At 41.9% G+C, this 20,220-nt stretch overlaps 1 protein-coding gene across 1 annotated transcript in view; it reads right to left on the reverse strand.

Annotated features, from left to right (window-relative positions):
* The window catches only part of LOC147030763 (CD9 antigen-like), a 72,770-nt gene that overhangs the window by 33,948 nt on the left and 18,602 nt on the right, over positions 1-20,220 (reverse strand). The window contains exon 3 of the mRNA XM_085875178.1: positions 6,051-6,148. Within this exon, the coding sequence (XP_085731304.1) occupies positions 6,051-6,148 (98 nt within the window). The remainder of the gene's footprint in view (positions 1-6,050; positions 6,149-20,220) is intronic.

Below are 20,220 nucleotides of genomic sequence, written 5' to 3' on the forward strand. Positions count from 1 at the left end.
TTGTTACGGATCTGGAAACCATATGCATTCAACATACAGGTCCCAAAAGTTAGTTCTGCCATTAAGTACATGCGAGATAGAACCCCTCCTTGTGTCTAGTGGGAGAATCAAAGGTGTGCGTTGCGATGATTTAGGTACGTTATATCCTCCAACGAATCATCCAACCAATAAAACCAACCTGCGACTGAACAAGCGTTTCACTCGCCCAACCCAGAGTCTTGCTTAGGGCCCTGTCACACCTTGACGTTTTAGCCAGTGTATGGCAAGGTATCAAAATGTATGGAAGCTGGCGTACGCTGAACTATTGATGGTTTTTTCTAGTTTTGGACGTATTCATAACGAGTTGGACGTATGCATAATGTATTAGTAACGTACACAGAACGTTTTGATTATATATAGATAACTTATATCAACGAATGCTGAGCGTGTTGTCGGCGTTCACAACCTATGCCCAACGATAGTCTAACTTATGCATAGCACGCGGCAGCGTATCGCCGACGATCAAGTGGCATAGGCTATTCATAGGCTGCAGCTGGACGATTCAAATCATAACCGCACTAGACATCGAAGTGTCAAGCCGTCACACCTTGACGTTTTAGCCAGCGTATGCCGACGTATGAAAAATTTACCGAATACGCTGGCACACGTCGAATACGTTATGAGAAAGTTTTGTATATCTTAAGAGCACGCTGAAGCACGCTGGCATATGTCGTAGTACGCCAAGTACGTTGACAAATTTTCAGCATGTTGAAAATATTTCGACGTACGACACACGTTCCGCATACGCTGGCCATAAGTTGAAGGCACGTTACGCGATCGTTGACACACGTTACTTGTAAGTTACTCATAAGTCGAAACACGTCGAGGTAATGGTTAGCGTCAGTGTTCCAGACTCCCTGGGTTTTTTTTTTGTTTGTTTGGTTTTTTATTTTTTATTTTTTCTTCGGTATGACGGTGATGTATGTTGACACTTCGATTTCTAGTGCGGTTATGATTTAAATCGTTGAGCGGCAGCCTATTAATTATATTATATTATAACCGCACTAGAAATCGAAGTGTCAACATCACCGTCATACCGAAGAAAAAAAACAGGGAGTCTGGAACACTGACGCTAACCATTACTTTGACGCGTTTCGACTTATGAGTAACTTACAAGTAACGTGTGTCGACGTGTGTCAACGATCGTGTAACGTGCCTACAACACGTTGCTCATAGGTTAGAAATAAGTTTCGGGTATGCTAAACATTACCTCGACGTGTTTCGACTTGTGAGTAACTTACAAGTAACGTGTGTCAACGTGTGTCAACGATCGAGTCACGTGCCTACAACTTATGGCCAGCGTTATGCGGTACGTGCGAGTCATACGTCCAAAAATTTCAAGCATGGAAAATTTGTCTAACAGCTCGACATACGACGACTTATGCCAGCGTGCTCTTAACGTATACAAAACTTACCCATACGTATTCGACGTGTGCCAGCGTTTTAGACAAATTTTTCATACGTCGGCATACGTTGGCTAAATCGTCAAGGTGTGACAGGGCCTTTACCGAGGTGAAATCCTCGCGAGGTACATCTTCTGGGCAGATCCAGACACACCTGAAGGGGGCGCCCAACAAGGGCGAAACCCCGCCCAGAAAGGGGCGGGCTCGTGGGAGCCCTGTCCAATCAAGGCAGACAGTGACGTCTGCTTCACAGAGCCCCGCCCCGGACGGGGGCTCTTTTGTTGCCTTTCGTTCGTTCTTGGCGGGTTCAAGAGAGATTTCGGCAGAGGAGCACGTTGGTTGGGTGCGTCGTTTGTTGGAGCTGGGGATGAGAGTCCAGTTGACTCAAGGAGTCCAGCTCTCAGTGGCGCAACGGATAACGCATTGGACTTCTAGTGGAAGCAGCAATTCGAAGGTTGCGGGTTCGAGTCCCGCCAGACTCCGCGGACACGAGCCCCGCACGTGTGACTGTGGGACGGGCTGCATGGCCATTGGCAGGTACCCTGCCGAACTGCGACCCCCCAGCTCGTCTCTCCTTCTCTGGTCGCAGGGCCCTTTTCAATAAAACATCTGTGTGTGTGTCCGAGTGTGTGGGCCTGTCTTTAAAATAGAACTGCATAAGTGTTATTCCACCATTGTAAATATTCCTTGTATATTCGCGATAAGTCTTGCCTGTGTCTTTTATTGGCTGTAAATAAAACAAGTCTGGAGACGGCGATGGTTCACGGGCAATGTACATGGTTCGCCTTTTTTATTTTTTGACCTTCGAGGGGACGCCATGGGCAAACTGGCGGGAATTGGGAAAAATGTAAAGATGAAAGTTTTAGTACTCGAAGAGCACTACTTGCATACCAACTTTCATTCGAAACAGTTGAAAACCCTAGGAGCTCGATGCCCAATTTATTGATTTTTGACATTTTCTAAGTTCGTGACCTTGTGACGAAAATGGAAAAAATAAAAAATAAATAAATAAATAAATCAATCAATAAATAAAACGACCTCCGTGGGGCTATGCAGGTGCCATTGGGCTAACCAAATACCGAAACCCGACAGATTCGACAAACCCCCTTGGAGAAGATGTAACTTGAAATCGGCTACCCCAAAAAAACACATTTTTTGGGGCGTGGCTCCACCCATAATGGGCGCAGCATGCCCATTCTCAGGAAAACACAACGAGATCATGATATAAACCTCCCACCCAAATTTTATTAGGATCAGATCAAAACCACACAGAGCTATGCTCGGGACAGACAGACAGACACACACACACCCATAACGAATATAGTGGTCACTTACTGACTCGTGAAGCAACAATTGTCGAAATGTTCCCAGTTTGTTTCCGTCCTTTCTTGCATTGGTCCAGCATGGTTCGGATCTGAGTTTAGCCAGGTTTTTATACACAATAATCCGTACATTCTCGCCGGTACGTTCTTGGCAGGCCCGCTCGACTGCATCAGAGCCGGAAAAGGTAGTTGGCAGCTGGTAGTCGGCAGAGTGATCCGGTTCGGGCAAGACGTGCCGAGGGCATGGAATCCTGATAGTCGAAATCGCATAGTTAATTAGGTAAATTGGTTCTAGACAAAAAGACCCTATGCTACGCGGTTGAGATATTGGCGTCCACTGTCGGTTCAGCGGCCCGCCGGCTCACTGAGTTATCTGGAGCGATTGCCTACAATTCCGGGGAGTCTGGGAGGAGACGACGTCACCTCCTCCACCTAGTGGTCATTCTCGCCACCGATCCCCGGCCCACAACAATATAATTTGGGGCTATCCCGGCCTCTCCGCTGGGACGCACACGAGACGACAACCTCGATCACAAGGCAATACTCATTGAACGGAGCACTCTCCCATCTGAGGCACGGAGCACAAGATCTCACTTAGGTCTCGGGATCTTGTGCTACTTGCCGGGTCCACTCACGTAGGTCTCGGGATTGTACACGTCACTCGTCCTGCATGCTGCGAAAGCCTCCACGGGGGCGATTGAGGCTGCTACAGCATATCTCGGCGTCATATTTTGCACTCGTGAACTGCAGAGGATGAGGGCGTACAAGCATTTCTCGTCTCCCACACTATGACCAATGTTCAGGACTTTGCCGCACACGAGATAACAACCTCGATCACATGGCATGCCTTATTGATCACATGACACGCCAAAAAAAAGAAAAAAGTTTCCACAACCTTGGGAAAAAAAATGGTGTCTTGTTCAGTCAGAAAATGGATGCTGGACAGACATTCCCGACTGACACAAATCATGGCTGCCGTGCAGACATTTGGTGTTCGGTTTTTTTCCCACTTAAAGTGCCGACATGGTCACCAAGACACACAATATGTCAGATCCATGAGGTCATTTGACAAGACACAAGATGTCATTTGGCATACTATGTCGAGCAAAAAACAACTAAAAAGGTAGGAGGAGGAGGAGGAGAAGGAGGAGAAGGAGGAGAAGGAGGAGAAGCTTATTGTGAACATCGGTGTAAAATCGAAAACAAAGACAGTGTAAACTAGAGGGGGAGCAGTCGGGAGAGTGCAAAACCTCCGCCGCCAATACTGCTGGGTCACTCAAGTGAAACTTTTATCTTATTCATTAAATATGTCAACAGTGCTGACAGTTATAGTTCTTTTCTCCAACATTTTTTTTTGGGGGGGGGGGGGGTTGGAAATCACTTAAAACATGTAAAAATGCAAAAAAAAAATAAAAAATAAAAAAAAAAATCGAAATTTTGTTTAAAAAAAAAGTTGCAAACTTTTTTTCTCTAACAATTTTTTTTTGGGTGGGGGGGTTGGAAATCACTTAAAACATGTATAAATGTAAAAAAAAAAATTCTCTATTTTTTTTGGGGGGGGTGTAACAATTTTTTTTTTGGGCGGGGTTGCAAATCACTTAAAACATGTAGAAATGCAAAAAAAAAACTATTTTTTGCGGGGGGGGGGGGGTAAAAAAAAATTTGGGGGGGGTTGGAAATCACTTAAAACATGTAGAAATGCAAAAAAAAAAATTCTCTAACAATTTTTTTTTTGGGGGGGGGGGGAACCAAGTCCAAAATTTAATGGCATGATCCTTGGACCATACTTAACCCCCCCACCAAGTTTCGTCGAAATCCAGAGGAGTTTTTCCGTAATACTGTTCACAAACAAACAAACAGAAAGGGGTGAAAACAGTAACCTCCGATCTTCGATGGCGGGGGTTAATTAATATTTTAAAATACAGAACTGAATTTCTTTAAAATTATTTTAAGTCAGTTTTGTTACAAAGAAAGAAAAATTGCAAGATCTTATCATTATCTCAGTTTTGTGTGTGCCTTTAATAGATGGTACTGTACTTTTTTGCGGGGGGGTGGCTGTTTATACCCTGCAAACAGTATTTACACACATTTTATTTTCTACCAGCAAATACCACCTGTCACTTCACTGACAGGAATACAGTGGAGGAGGGGGTGAGAGGAGAAGAGGAGGGGTGAGAGGAGAGGAGGAGGGAGCAGGGGACGCAGAGGAGAGGGGGAAAGGATGAGGGAGAGAGGAGGTAAAAGGGGGAGAGGGTGGGGAAGAAGAGAGGGGGGTATCTGGGGGGGGGTGTGTATAACAATTGCTATGTTGCCAGATTATTCAGATTCAATTTAACGTGCATTAGTTGGGGTGGGGGTGGGTTAAAGTTTCTTTTTTTGAAGAGTATATACTTCATGGATGCCCCCCAAAGGGCATAATCTAGGATTTTTGTCAATTGGAAAGGGTCTAAATGTCCGAATATGCATGATTTTCGTATTTTAATGGGAGATTCGTATTCTTCAATTCCTTCACATGTCCTGTTGAGCCATGTCAATGATATGTTGGCTTTATCACTGCTGAGACCAGCTTCAATGTTTAAAGGAAACCTTGCAGAGATACTAAATTGGTGTCATTTATTCCTCTGACTTGTGTACACAACACTGTTTTACCCCTAATTTGGAACCTCATGATGGGGATGTTAAAGTTCATGATTCCATATCTTTTCAACTATCAACATACACATACTGGTTTGAAAGATGTAACATCTGAAATACTGCACCGCTTCCAAAAATAATAGTTATAATAATAATAATAATACAAATTAGAAAAAGAAAAATTCCCAACCTACCTATCCCATTCATTGAACAGCTTGTTACCAGAAACCCAACATTGGGGGGAGGGCTAAGTTATGCGAGTCCAGGGGTATACCCCAGCCCCCACTGAAGGCCTACATACTGGATCCTGCCTTTCAAATCACAGGATTATACAGGAAACTAAAGAAACATTATTTTTACATCGAATTCTGATATTTACACATACTAGTGGCACTTCTCTGCTATAATTACTGACATCAGGTGGCGAGGAAAGCAGAACGCTTCCAAGAATATGTATAACAGCTTACAGTCAATTATGTACTTTTCCCACTTTATTGACTTCAAAAACGCTTTTTGAAGACTACTTTTGTGAATGCATGGTATTATCAGACCCAAAACATTACATTTTAGGATAAAATCCAAAATGTTTCCTAAATCCTCAAAATGAAGAAAAAGAAAAAAAGAAACCCCGTGAAGCTAAACTCAGCCTCACCGTTCCAAGCATGCACTGATTTTCCGTTGCAGCTCCACAACAGCCAAGAAAGCCAATGATGAAAATGACAGCACCTGCCGCCATGAGCACATATGCAGCTGGAACAGAGGGGAATAGGGATGAGGGTTATAAATCACGATAATGTCACATGGTGCTAGGTACAATAGTTTCCTTTCTATGTTAAATACCATTAATCGTCAGGGGAAATTGGAAGTGGGCTGTGGTTTCACTGAGACGTCAAGAAGAAGTTCTAAGTCGATATAAGCTATAGCTTACTTATTTAACTGGAGTTCACAAATTTTCCAGAACAAAACAAAAACTGCTACCAACTCTCATCCTGATGTCCTGCACATTGGAGTAGATGATAAAACGTAAAAACAAATGATAAAAACAACAATTTACTTTGTCACCGCACAGACATACTGGGTCCACATTTTCTGTTTGTTACGCTCATGTTATTTAACCAGGATTTTCTTCACCGGTAAAGTTGGAACCTTTCCAAAGATGACCGAGGCAAAGTGATCCATTGACCGATGCTTTGTCACCCACTGATCCCTCTTCTTCAAACACAATCATTGGTTGACTTTGTGTCTTTGGGAAGAGTACAAGCTTTTCCCAGGCAAGCCATTGCAATCGAACAATAAGGTCTTCTTTGTTATTATTCCCCGCCAACCAACGAAGTTGGCGGGGATACAGAAATGGGTTCCGTCAGTCACATTTTGTTTCCGGAGCTTAACTACAAATCCCCTCAAGATATATTTACGAAATTTGGTACACATATCAAACAAGTGGTGAACTGGTGCCTTTTGATATTTTCTAATTGATAGGTTACATGGTTTGGCAGCCATGTTGGATTCAAGAAAAATATTAAGTTATGTTTTCTCTGGAATCACATAACCTAACAAAGCGAAAATTTGCGAGTATCATCTTCCATCATGTCTGCATACATCGTAAAAATTATGACGTCACAAGTCACATGGTTTGGTGGCCATCTTGGAAAGAAAAACACACCTCATCCGATTAACACGAAACTTCATACACATATTCCACTGGAGAATTGGAGGCAGAATGTAAATTTATGTCATAGGTCACATGGTTCGTCAGCCATCTTGGATTGAAAATTAATAAATTGTAAAAATCTTCTTCTCCAGAACGGCTGGACAGATTGAGGCAAAATTTCACACACACTTTCCCCAAGACATCCTTTCAGAAGTTTGTTAATTTATAATTGATAGGTCACATGGTTTGGTGGCCATATTGAATTTACCCTAAAACCTTCAAACATCTCCCGAACGGCTAGTCAGATCAAGGGGAAACTTCACATACATATTGCACACGCTTAGGGAATATAAGTTTGTTAATCCTCATGTACTATGGCGGGGGATATCGAAGACTTTGTATTCAACAGATGCTAGTTAGTTTTGGGAGAGAAACAAAAAATAAAAAAATTTCTTGGAATTTCTTTGCCAATGATCTTTTCATGTTTTCTCAAAATGAACCTGCAATAAGCAAACCATTCTTCTTAGTCAACAATATAAAAATAAAAACCAATGTCACCCGCAGGGTGACCCGTATCTTGCCAAAAGGTGACCATGTGTGACTTCTCTGAGGTCACACTGAGGTGAACAGAGCTGCTATCCACCAGGAGCGACTCCTTGAGGAATATCTGCCTACGAGAGATTCCGATGAGAATCGTTCTACAGAGTAACCATGAAAAATATGCTTTTGCCTCATAACATCACCAAATGACGTCATAATGTCTCAAGCTTGACATATCTAGAAAGCACTCATTGAGGTGTTCAATTTGAGGTACTACACGATATGGTTCCTAAAACTTGAAAATTTGACCTTGGGGTCAAATATGTTTGACCTCAGGCGCTAACCATGAAGGTCAAGGCCAATCGCCACCAAAAATTAATCAACTGAGCACCAGACCATGAACTATATTCCCATGAAGTTTGAAGACGATCCGATCAAAATTACTCAAAAAATAAGGGTTTCGTCGACTCCCCTGATTTGCGACAAAGTGACCTTGACCTTCAAAATTTTGTGCTCTGAAAGGGACCTCTATAGGCCTCTGATATGCGAAGTTACAAAAATTTCCAATGATAACTGTGCTCTGCAGAATTTTTTTTATACGTGATTACAGACAAAGAAAAAAAAAAAAACATACAAGCTGACTAACATATCTTGCAAAAACTTCGTTTTGGCAAGATAATAAATTATCACATTACATCTTCAAACAACATAAAGTTTATCAATGCGGTGTTTGCCTGTGATGATGTCCACCTCCTGAATTTCAGACATTCAAGTGAGAATTCAAGAAAATAGAGAGTTTAATCTTGTTCACCCTTTATAATCATATTGATTTCCTTGGACAGACATATCACCTGTGAACAAACAATCCTATAAAGTATAAAGCACACTTTTCTGAAAATCCTCTGAAGCCTTTCTACCACAATCAGCAGAAATGTCTCCCAACTTTGAGCAAAGTGGAACATGAGCACTGTAGCAAGACTGACCTGAATACAGTCTCACTAGGGTATACTAAGCCTGGTCTTGGCTTATCGGTCAAGGTAACCGACTTTAGATATTAGGGTCTTAAGTTCGATCCCTTGCCGTGCTATGAGACAACACCAGGTGGGTTGACTCAGCCTGTCATTATTCGGAGGTTGGCAAAATGAGTAACAGCTTATTGAAAACTAGGGGCACTGCATCAGCAGTACAGCCACGCTCAGAAATTTTGCAACCAGCAGCTGAGGGCTGCATACAAAAATAATAATAATAATAATAATAATAATAATAATAATAATAATAACTAGAACTGCCACTTTATAACTGCTGGCAGTGATGACCTGGTACCCAGATGTTCGCCTTTGATACAACATGAGACTTAAATGATAGTCACAAAGTTTCGCTTCGATAGGATAAGTGGTTCCAGAGAAAACATTATTTAATTGTGATAAAAATACAGCCCTGCTTCGATACAGCGCGGGACTGACGAGTTACGAACCGGGTAGCACAAAGTGTTCAATCTAGTTATTACGTATGCAGTTGGCCCTTTTTCCTGGAGACATTGTCGGTATCAAATGAATTGCAATTCCTGTACCCTCAAACGCATTCATGTGCAGCCAAGTGAGCCTTCTGGAAAAAACAAATCTAAAAATTCTCAGATTCAAATAATTAAATAATTCTGGCTGCCAAACCGCATGGCCGATCAGGTTAAAATTTTAAACCTATGTTTCACATGTCGACTAGCTAATAATTTTCAAGTTTCACATATAGTGACACAGCGGTTCCAGAGTAAATATTACTTAATATTTACCCTTCAATCCAACATGGCTGCCAAACCATGGGACCAATCCAGTTGAAATTTAAACCCTTCATTCCACATGACTGTTCCATCATAAAACTGAAGTTTCACATTTATTGATGCAGTAGTTCCAGAGTAAACATTAATTAATATTTTCCCTTCAATCCAATATGGCTGCCAAACGAAACGATGTGTCATACATCAAAAGGGGGAGGGGGGAGTACTTTTTGTTTGTCATGGAGAGGCGGTCATACATGTGGAGTTACGTCTCAACCTGTTCAGCAGTTTCAGAGAAGAGGACTTTTAAAGTTATTAATTTTCAATCTAATATGGCTGCTGTACCATGTGACCGATTACAACATTAATTAAAATTCTCCATATAATGGGGAAGTGGATTATGCTTGTTAAGTTTTGTGTTGATCGGACAAGGTGCATTTTTCTATCAAAGATGGCCTCCAAACCATGTGACTTGACATAATTTTTCCGGTATATGCAGGCATGGGGGTAGATTATAATTGCCAAGTTTCGCTTCGATAGGTTATGTGGTTCCAGAGAAAACATCATTTAATACAATTCTTGAATCCAACATGGCTGCCAAACCATGTGACCTATCAATTAGAAATTAACAAACTTATATTCTCTACTCGTGTGCAATACGTATGTGAAGTTTCCCTTTGATATGACCAGCTGTTCTGGAGAAGATGTTTGAAGGTTTGAGGGTAAATTCAATATGGCCACCAAACCATGTGACCTGTCAATTAGAAATTAACAAACTTGTGAAAGGATGTCTTGGGAAAAGTGTGAATTTTTGCCTCAATCAGTCCAGCTGTTCTGGAGAAGAAGATTAAAAAAATTTATTAATTTTCAATCCAAGATGGCTGACGAACCACATGACCTATGACATCATAAATTTACATTCTGCTTCCAATCGTAGAGTGGAACACGTGTGTGAAGTTTCGTGTTAATCGGATAAGGTGCGTTTTTCTATCCAAGATGACCACCAAACCATGTGACTTGATGTCAATTTTTACCATGTGTGCAGATATGATGGAAGATAGTTGCAAATCTTTGCTTCAATAGATTAAGCAGTTCCAGAGAAAACATTAAAATATTTTTCTTAAATCCAACATGGCTGCCAAACCATGTGACCAATCAGTTATTTATTAACAAACTTATATCCCCTACGTGTGCAGAATACACTTGTGAAGTTTCCCCTTGATCTGACCAGCCGTTCTGGAGAAGATGTTTGAAGGTTTTAAGGTCAATTCAATATGGCCACCAAACCATGTGACCTATCAATAAGAAATGAACAAACTTGTGAAAGAATGTCATGGGGAATGTGTGTTAAGTTTAGCCCCAATCTGTCCAGCCGTTCTGGAGATGATTATTAAAAAAAAAAAAAAGATGGCTGCCGAACCAAGTCACCTATGATGTTGCAATAATTTTTTTCTCGGGTCAATTGTTGTGTAGATGACGCTCAAGAAATTTCAGATTTTTCCCATGCAGCGTTCTACTTGACGAATTTTCACCGGCATACCACTTCACCAATGACGTCACGAAAAATCACCCGTGTTCCTCATGGGGAGCTTATTTAAATGTATGAAGCAAAAAAAATTTCCATTGCACGGTTTCAGAGATACAGAGGTCAAGTTTATCGGTTTTTTTTAAGATGGCGCCTGTACCACGTGACCTATAACGTCATAATTAACAATTAGTTATGCTATCAAAAAAGAAACATACTATGGTGAAAATTTCATGTCGATCGGACTTAGGCTTGTAGCAAGGTATTATGTACACATTTAGGACACGGGGGACCAAAAATGAAAGTCATTGTATGATTAAGTTTTGCATATCATTTGTTAGCCAACATCATGGGGATTCAGGATCTATTTGGGAAGAGCTTAATTCTTCCTCTTTCTATTGCTCTGACAGGGTCAAAGTTGGTTATCAATTATCTGTATCAAGGAACCACTCATATCATTCTAAAATTGGTCTGATGGCTTAGATATGTATTATACACTAATTGGAAAACACATATTGAGAATATTATACACTAATTGGAAAACACATATGGAGAATATTTGGTTTCCCTGATATTTCACCTTGAGCAAAGAGGTCAAGGTCATATGAAATTAACAAATTGATCAGTGTTCATTCAAGTCATAAATATATATGCACATAAACAGCCATAGAAATACATGCTGTGATGAACCAAACTAACATCTTAGGATTAAAAGTGCAGATTTCTTAAAAACGTTACGTACTTCCTAACGACCTTTGATGTTCTGTATACTGAACACAAACTGGCCTTTGGTATTGATTTTGATATCATAGGGCCATCTTGGTAAACTTATTCTATGGTTATAAAATCAAGCTTATAGCTACCAGTAATTTTGTAGCAGCTTGGTAAATGCAATTTGTTACGTACTTCCTAACATTTTTGACCCAATCATGGAAGTGAACCTGAAAACTGGTATGTAGTAATGATCCATGTTGAAACTTGCCATTTTAAATAATCACTTTATGCAGAAGTAAATTGCTATTGAAGATGTTCTAGCAGATGCATTTCAAATTTCTGGAATAAGATTTTGTAAGCTTCACTATGACTGGGGGAAATTTTGCAAAATCTGAGATTTTACACATTTGAAGGTGCCAAGATAGGCAGAAGGTCATAGGAAATGTACTGTTTCGAGGAATTGTTCTATTCTTATTTATAATGATATATATCAAACAAAAAATGCATTTTCAACCATTTTGGACAATATATTGTTCCAGCTGTGGAAATTCACAGAGCACCATATAGGTCCTTAGATCAGTTATGCCGATAAGTCTGTGTTCAGATAGATTTCCCCACCGTTGTCTAATCGGATTTATTCGTGTGATCAAGGCTGTGATCTTTGAGTTAGCCGTTATTCTTTTGCTATCGTTATTTTGGACCAACCGCTTCACAACCACCACCTCCACCACCGCCTTCATCACAAGTGCCCAACCACACCACCCTCACGACCACCACAAAACGCCAGCCACGCGACCATTACAACAACCACCTTAACCACCACCACGTTGCCACCTCAGCAGAGTTGCGAGAAGTCTGACATTCGTCGGGAGGGAACGGACGACGGCCTCACCCCCCCCCCCAACGAAAAGCACGTGCGGAAGAGACGCGGGGAAGCAGCGCTTAAAACAAAAGAGCCGGGCCGATCTCTCCTGGAATTTTCCTCCCCCGCGAGCTGCGAAGGGAGGGGCGATGCGCCATCGAGATAAAAGGGCACGCGGAACGAGAGGTCTTGCTCTGTGGGTCTGGAGGTCGTGGTCGCTCGCAGAGTCGTCGACTGCGGGAGGTTGTGGAGGCGTGTGGAAAGGAGGAGAGAGCGCAGCGGAGCCAAGGTGTGTGGCCTGCCGAGCCGTGCCTTACCGTGGGTCGTGGAGATGGGCCGCCCCAGCAAGGTGAAGGTAGCCAGCCCGGTCTTGCGGAGCCTCTGCGGTCTACATGGCTAAGTGTCAATAAAGACTCCAAGGGGTCCAGTCTGCCCCTTGTCTGTCCTGGGGTTTTTCTTTACTTTTGAATGAATGTTGTGGCGCCATGTCCGCAAGTAGAACTGTACAAGTGACTGTACATAATAGATAGACGGTAGTAGCTCTTTTGCTTGATTGATACATGACTGCATGCGTGTTTTGCATACCTGCATCATTGTTTATACGTGCTTATGTGTTGTTCGTAAATAAATGTGCTTCTTTAAATGTACCCCGTTTGTTGCGTCTTTTCCTTAATTGAGCTGCCATCTTGCACTCAGAATATAGTTGGTTTTTAAATAGCCGGTAAAGTGATCGGGTCCAACGGGACTGCGCGATAATACCCCGCTCGGTTATACCAAAAGGAAGCGAGCTGCTTAAGCGGCTCGTTTCCAAGCGGTCCCGTTGAGGTACAATCTCTCGGTTATCTACACGCGCGATTAATTAGGTATATCGACAATTCGGCGATTGACCCTGTAGCGCGGGTAGAGTACGGACAAGGTTGTGGTGTGCTTAAAAACACACCCGTGGCTGGTTTTCGGCGTTGATCCGTAAAGCCGCGACTGGATTGTCCGTTCGATGGGCGAAGCGGCCGCTATTGGTTAAACGCGGTCGTTTGCACGCCGGCAGGCGGAGAATCCGTAACAATATTATACAATCATACATGTAACCCATTTCTAAAAAATGAGCTATAAAAATGGAAAAAAATAGTCTGTTTAGATAAAAAAAAACATGCTTTGTAAGCAACTATATCCATAGGACCCATAGCAAGGTATACATTTTCTGAAAGCACAGACACTTGGGCATTATACAACATTAAGATTGTTCATCTTATTAAAACTGGGTTCAATTGCTTAGCTTTCTCCTCATTTAGGACCACAGTGTACACAATACCATGCTACAAACCCTTATCGTTCCTGAGAAAATGATTTTTAAAGCGAAAGAACCCGAAAATTGCCGGCGGAAAAAGAAAAAGAATTAATAAACAGAAGAAAAACAATAGTTTACCCAGTCCATTTGACTGGGTACCCTTATAATCAGGGTATATAGATTGCAGTAAATCTGAGAATGATCGATCTTTATGAAAGCAGATCTGCATGCAGACTGACTGTCTACAAAAGACTCTCTCATCCCTAAGGGGACAGGTAAGACGAATAGACCGACTTCACTAATCTGCTGTGCAAGGAGATTCATTCAGCGTAGCATCGTACCAGTTTACTTGGAATGTGAATAGGGCATCAAAATAAATAAAAATAACAAAAAAAAATCTCATTATTAAACTTTGAGTGAGAACTTTTATGGCAAATGACATTCACCAATTGGAGGATCTCTGCCACTTGGAAAATAAAATGTCCAGTCCCTTTATTTAAAGTTGATATTTTAGTAACATCTAAGCTACAAGCACCACTAAAACACATGTATATTCAAAAATATACCATGTCAGTACACGTTGTAAAGTATTACAATGTTTCAGGAATCCCCATCAAAAATCAGATGGTACATTTTAAAAAATCCATTTCTCAAGGCATGTGGTCAGAAAAAAATAAAATAAAATAAGAAAAAAGAATAAATAAATAAATTAATAAAAGATTCCATTGGTTGATAATGCTAATCAGTACAGAGCAGCTTCACCAAACAGGAAATACACATACGTATACAGACAGACATACATGACTGCCACATATAAGGACAGGATTATACCTAAATATATATAATCCTGTCCTGCTTCGGGTGAGGAATAAAAAGAAAGCAGAAGCTCCTAACCAGCTATGTTTATTAGCAAGTAAGAATTCTACAACGGTTGTGTAAAAATGGCAGTTTAGATGGGAGGAAGCGATTGGAATTGTGGTGATTGGTTAGGCAGATAACCAGGTTGTGATGAAGCGATGAGGTAGTGGAGGGCCTCATGTTGATGTGAGCGTAGGAAGGAAACATGGGCACGCAACAATCCAAGCATGTAAAAAATGGACATTGCCCACTCCTTTCTACACCAGGGTGTTCTTCTGTGGAGTCTCATTTATGGGTCCTGCCAAACATCTGGATTTCCTTGGTAATTGCACAGATTATCACATTTGACAAAGGAGAAGAAGCACTTGTTTCGAGTCTTCAGACGTACAAGGCTGCCGAGACAGTTTTTCCTTGGCTCGGGGCCTCGGGGTCATACTATGATTGTTTGCAGAACTTAGCTAAAAGTTGTTGTTCAGTGACCAAAAATAGGACCACACACCCTGAAGCTCACTTGTATCAGGAGCAAGTCACTCAACCCTCCCCCCTCCCAATGAACAAACTTTGATACATCACGGGTGATGGAGGTTGTGGTCAACATTAATTGAAATTGTGAGTGTAGTTTTCAGAGAAGAGATAAAATACCTATTTTGGTGGTCAAGCCCCTCCTCCCCTCCCCTCCTGTAGATCCCCTTAAGGAACGCATATTTTGATGCGATCAATCCCTTCGTTAGGCATCAGATATGAAGCTTGTGGCAAAATTATCAAAATCGTGCGTTTGGTTCAAGCGATAATGACAGAAGTGTTCACAGACCGACTGACCTCACTCACTCACCGACACTGCTCGATCACATAAGCCCACCGGGCTAAAGTACAGGTGAGCTAAAAACCGGTCAATTGCGAGCCAGTCAAGAAAACGATCATCAGGGTATGTTAACCGTTTCACTTTTCCAGAGGGATATTTAATTAGACAAATCCACATTCATACAAAACGCCTGACAAATTTATTAAACAAACGGAATTTTCATGCAACGCAAGACTGCATTACCATTTTACTAGGGCATACCATCTCTCATGGGTAAAACTAAAAATAACAAAACAAGCACTGGCTTGTTAAACGAGTGGTTGTAACCATGGAGAGAATATGAAGGAAACAAGCACAGGGGTATCACCTTGCTTGAACATGAGCTAACAAATACGATGGAGTACTCCATTTTTTTTTACATTCCAGGGTACTTCAGCTACCAAGAACTTACAAAACAAACATAAGATAGAAAGCATGATATTTCAAAAAGGTGTGGATGCATTATGACCAAAAAAAAAAAAAAATAAGTCGATTTTGTGTACTAGTTGGGTAAGTGACAAGAACAAGCAGATTCGATTTTGGTTGATTCAGATTCAGATACAGATACAGATCTGGCCTATCAGTGGGATACAAAACGTAAACTGTTCAGCCTGGTGGAGGTATGCGATCCACCGAGTGCTGCTCAAGTTTCAAAATTGTTTTAGGTTGACCAATGTCTTGGAGTTTTGTTACGAGTTTAAAAAAAAATAATAATAATAAAGGTTGTTGCTCAGAAAAGCAAATTTTGGACTATCCTACATCTTTTCTCCCTCTCCGATGTGCCATACTCTTCACAGAGCGTCAATGCTGCCGGAGCAGCTTCCTGAGCAAGGGTTAGGCTGGGTGGTTTGCCATTGCCTTCCATGCAGTTTGGAGCAGGAATTAGGAATTTGTTCAGTGTGCCATCGATAGCTCTCATACTCTTCGCGAAGGATACCATGGGATCTTGAACGTCCACCGATGAATGCTGGCAGAAGGGATGCCCGCTTTACATCCATCTGAAGGATGACACGCACTTGACGAATCACTCTGCCCGTGAAACACCAGGATGGTTTTTAGTTGTGTCGGGATTCAAACCCAGGCTAAATAGCTTGGAGGCGAGTGTGCGTACCTCTAGGCCATCCTGCCATCCTCTCCCCCCCCCCCCCAAATGATAATTCTTTAATCATTCCCCAAAGGACAGCATGTTTTACATAGAGTCCGCCAACTATTTAACAAAGCAAAATATTAAATGTATAAAGTGAACATACAAGTTATCAAATGGATTTAGCAATGCCTCACTGTTCCTCTTTACTGGGCCCTATTTCTCGTGAAAAATAAATTTCCACAGAGGAAGGATAACGTCAAACAAGTTTCCTGCTTTTATTTTCCTTTCCTGTTAGCTCACATTCTGTGCATGTGAAGTTAACCGTTTTTGTAAATTTTCATGAAAATAAACCACATGGAATTCATAGAATACTTCCCCAGCACAGTCTTGAGGACTTGGTGCAAAGCAGGGGTGGGGGAGCACAGGCGGGGTAACTACCCTGGGGTGTAAACCTATAAGGGGCCCATAATTATTCCTTCAATTTCTGTTTGCAACAATGATTATGAAACACCGGGGGCAACTTCATTTTGCGCCTCTCTCCAAGCCACTCAAGGCGATTCCTTGGCATGCCATTGCCATGGACAATGACGCCCTCCATCGTAAAAGAAACTACTGTGGGAACAATTTAAATAATCACAATCACAGCAATGACGTAAATGAGCACCAGCGTTGGCCACACCCACTCGGATAAAGTGTGTCAAACGAATCAGCATGTCGGAATAAGTGAATCACACTCCAATTCCCCTCGTGTTTGACAAAAATATGGAAACCTCTGTAAAGGTTGTTCAAAAAAAACCAATTTTTATGAAGGGGGCCATGCACTTGCTGTTGCCCCGGGGCCCATTCTGGCTCTTGGCGGCCTTGGGTGCGAGACAACTCTTCTGGCGGCAAATTTGTAATTGCATCAATCGACACTTCTGAGGGAAATGTTTACAAATTATACTTTGAAAATTGATGTGCATTCAATATGCACTATATCAAATGGTCATGTAACATGTGGTAAAGTTTCAGTTTCCTCCGGTGAACAGTTTTCGATGTACGCTCTTAACGAAATGCAGACACGTACGTACATAGATACGTTGTAAGTACCACTTACACAACCGATTGCTTAATTCCGCTTTTTGCTTCGCAGCACAGGCTAACAATGTGGAAAGGCTTCATTGTAAATTAGTTCAGTTAGTCGAGGAAGTAAAAGAAGGAAAGGCAGAATAATGTTTTGGGGTCGTTGAAGACAATGGTAAATATAAACTTTTGCACACCCAATATCATTGCAGATTAATCAGAGCTGAACACCAGTGAAGCTCCATGAATGAAGAAGAAAAAACATTCACAGATTCTGGAATTGGCTTGGGCGACCGTCCGTCTGCAATAGGGATTTATCATTTCCCCGAGTTGCTCATTACACATGTATTCTTGAGCTTGAGCACACTTCTTATAGCACTGATCACAAACATGGTCAGGATGCAAAACATGCAAACACAGGTCAGTCATGCAACCAAAGAACTCTGCTGTGGGCCACATTCTGACCTATCCCATGGCATTCAAGGCCATCTCCACTCATGGCTCGCAGACTTCCTCTCCTGTCGCAGTCAACGTGTGGCCCTAAATGGAGTTCTTTCATCCCCTCTTCCTGTGCAGGCTGGAGTTCCTCAAGGTAGCGTTCTGGGCCCTGTTCTTTTTCTGGTTTTCATCAATGATCTCTCCGACTCTCTGGAAAATCCTCTATTTCTCTTTGCCGACGACTCCACCCTCTGCCGTACCATCTGTCATCCCTCAGACCGGCAAGCAGCAGCTTCTTCGCTCACTGCAGATCTGGATAAAATCACAAACTGGTCCAACACGTGGAACATGTCTTTCAATCCAGACAAATCTCACACTCTCACTATGTCTTTTCGAAAGGACCGTTTACAAAACCCCCCCATCCACTTTCTCAACAATCCTCTGGAAGAAGTCTTTTCTTTCAAGCTTCTAGGTCTCACTATCTGCCATGACCTTTCCTGGGAAAGTCACATTTCCAACCTCGCCTCAAAAGCCAGTCGCCGACTGGGAATCCTCCGTCGTGCTAAGTCCTTCCTCGGCCCTCTTGAGCTCCTGACCACTTACAAAGCTTTTGTCCGTAGCCTGATGGAGTACTGCTCTCCCCTCTGGGCTGGTGCTCCTGCCTCCCACCTTTCTCGGCTTCACGCTGTCGAAACCAGGGCATTTAAGATCATCGGCATCTCCCGCAATGAAGCTGAGTCTTTGGGCCTCTCACTCAATCACCGCAGGTTGGTCGGTGGTCTTTCTGTCTTCTACCGACTCCTCTCCAGCCTTTCCCCCACCACATTTCCACAGGGCGCTCAAGGTCCGCCAAAAACCCCCTTCTGGTATAACTACCAAAATCATGAATCACTGCTCATCTTCACTCTTTCATTCCTCTTTTTTCCCACCTTTGGAATAAACTTCCTCACTCTATTCTTTCCCATTCTTCCCTCCAGGCTTTCAAAACAGCTGTTCACCACCACCTCTTATCTTCCCCCATCCAAATCCTCGATCTTTTCTACCCCCGATAATCCACCCAAGCCCACTTCCTTCATTTCTCCTGCTTTCCTTCCTGAAAGTCCCTGAAATATCCATCTTCTCTTCGCCATGTTCCCCGTCCCATCCCCATCCCTCTCCCTTCCACAGTTCACCTAATGTGTCTGTTCCCCACTGTTTTGTCCCTTCCACTCCCGCCCCTCTTGTCTCATGCCTCCTTGCTGTGAGTTGTGTGTTAGCTCTCATACGAGCCTCGACCAAGGTATACAAAAAAAAAAAAAAAAAAAAATAAAAATAAAAAAAAGGTAGCGGCACAGCTGCAACTGATGGAGCGCCACTCAATTTTAGAAGGCGACAACAGGATTATGGTTGATACAGAAGAAAAAAGAAACAAATACATGAAAAACAAGTCATTGTGTTTGGAGTTGGAGTCTTGCATTATAAATCCAAAGGCAACAGGTTTGGCCAAACAATTAGCTCTAGTGATGTTATAAAAAAAAAGAAATCCACCATCATAGGTACACACTTGCTACCTCAACTCAGTGCATGCATCCTGCGAACCAAAGTTTACAAGGTCTGCACACGATACAAGTACATCGTCCAGATAACCATCCAGTTTTGGAGCAGTCTTATTAATATACTACGTCAAATTATTCTTTTTTTTTTAAAACCAGTAACTCAAAAAAACAACAAAAAAAAAGACGTTTGTTAAAACAAATGTTCCGGCACATTCCTTCACTCCTTCACAAATGCATTCCTCGTTTGTTTCCCTTTTAAAGTGTGCAGCAATACAACGATCAATACTCAGTTTCATTTTGAAAGCTTTGTATCCTGTGTGTTATTTGGTTATGTGGGGGTACAGGGGGTGGGGAGGAGACACGACTTGCTGTTATCATTGAAAGATCTGATATAATTAAATGCAAAAGGCAATGGATTGGCCTAATTGGCATTGTCACCCAAGCACAAAGTTCATGATGCCAAAATTACAGGATCACATTCCATTTCATGTGATTATGCTATTGTAATCAGTCGCATGCTCACTGACGCACGTGAGTCTGCTTGCAGATCTACTTTAACATAGATCGTTCATTGCCATTAAAAAGTACTTTGTCATGTTTTAAAAAAGCAAAAAAAATTAAGAAACTGGAACAAACAAACCATAACAAGTGAA

Source organism: Eptatretus burgeri, chromosome 3, assembly GCF_056783735.1.
Source record: "Eptatretus burgeri isolate ZD-2024b chromosome 3, Ebu_testis_v1, whole genome shotgun sequence".
In the NCBI taxonomy this organism is placed as follows: Eukaryota; Metazoa; Chordata; class Myxini; order Myxiniformes; family Myxinidae; genus Eptatretus; species Eptatretus burgeri.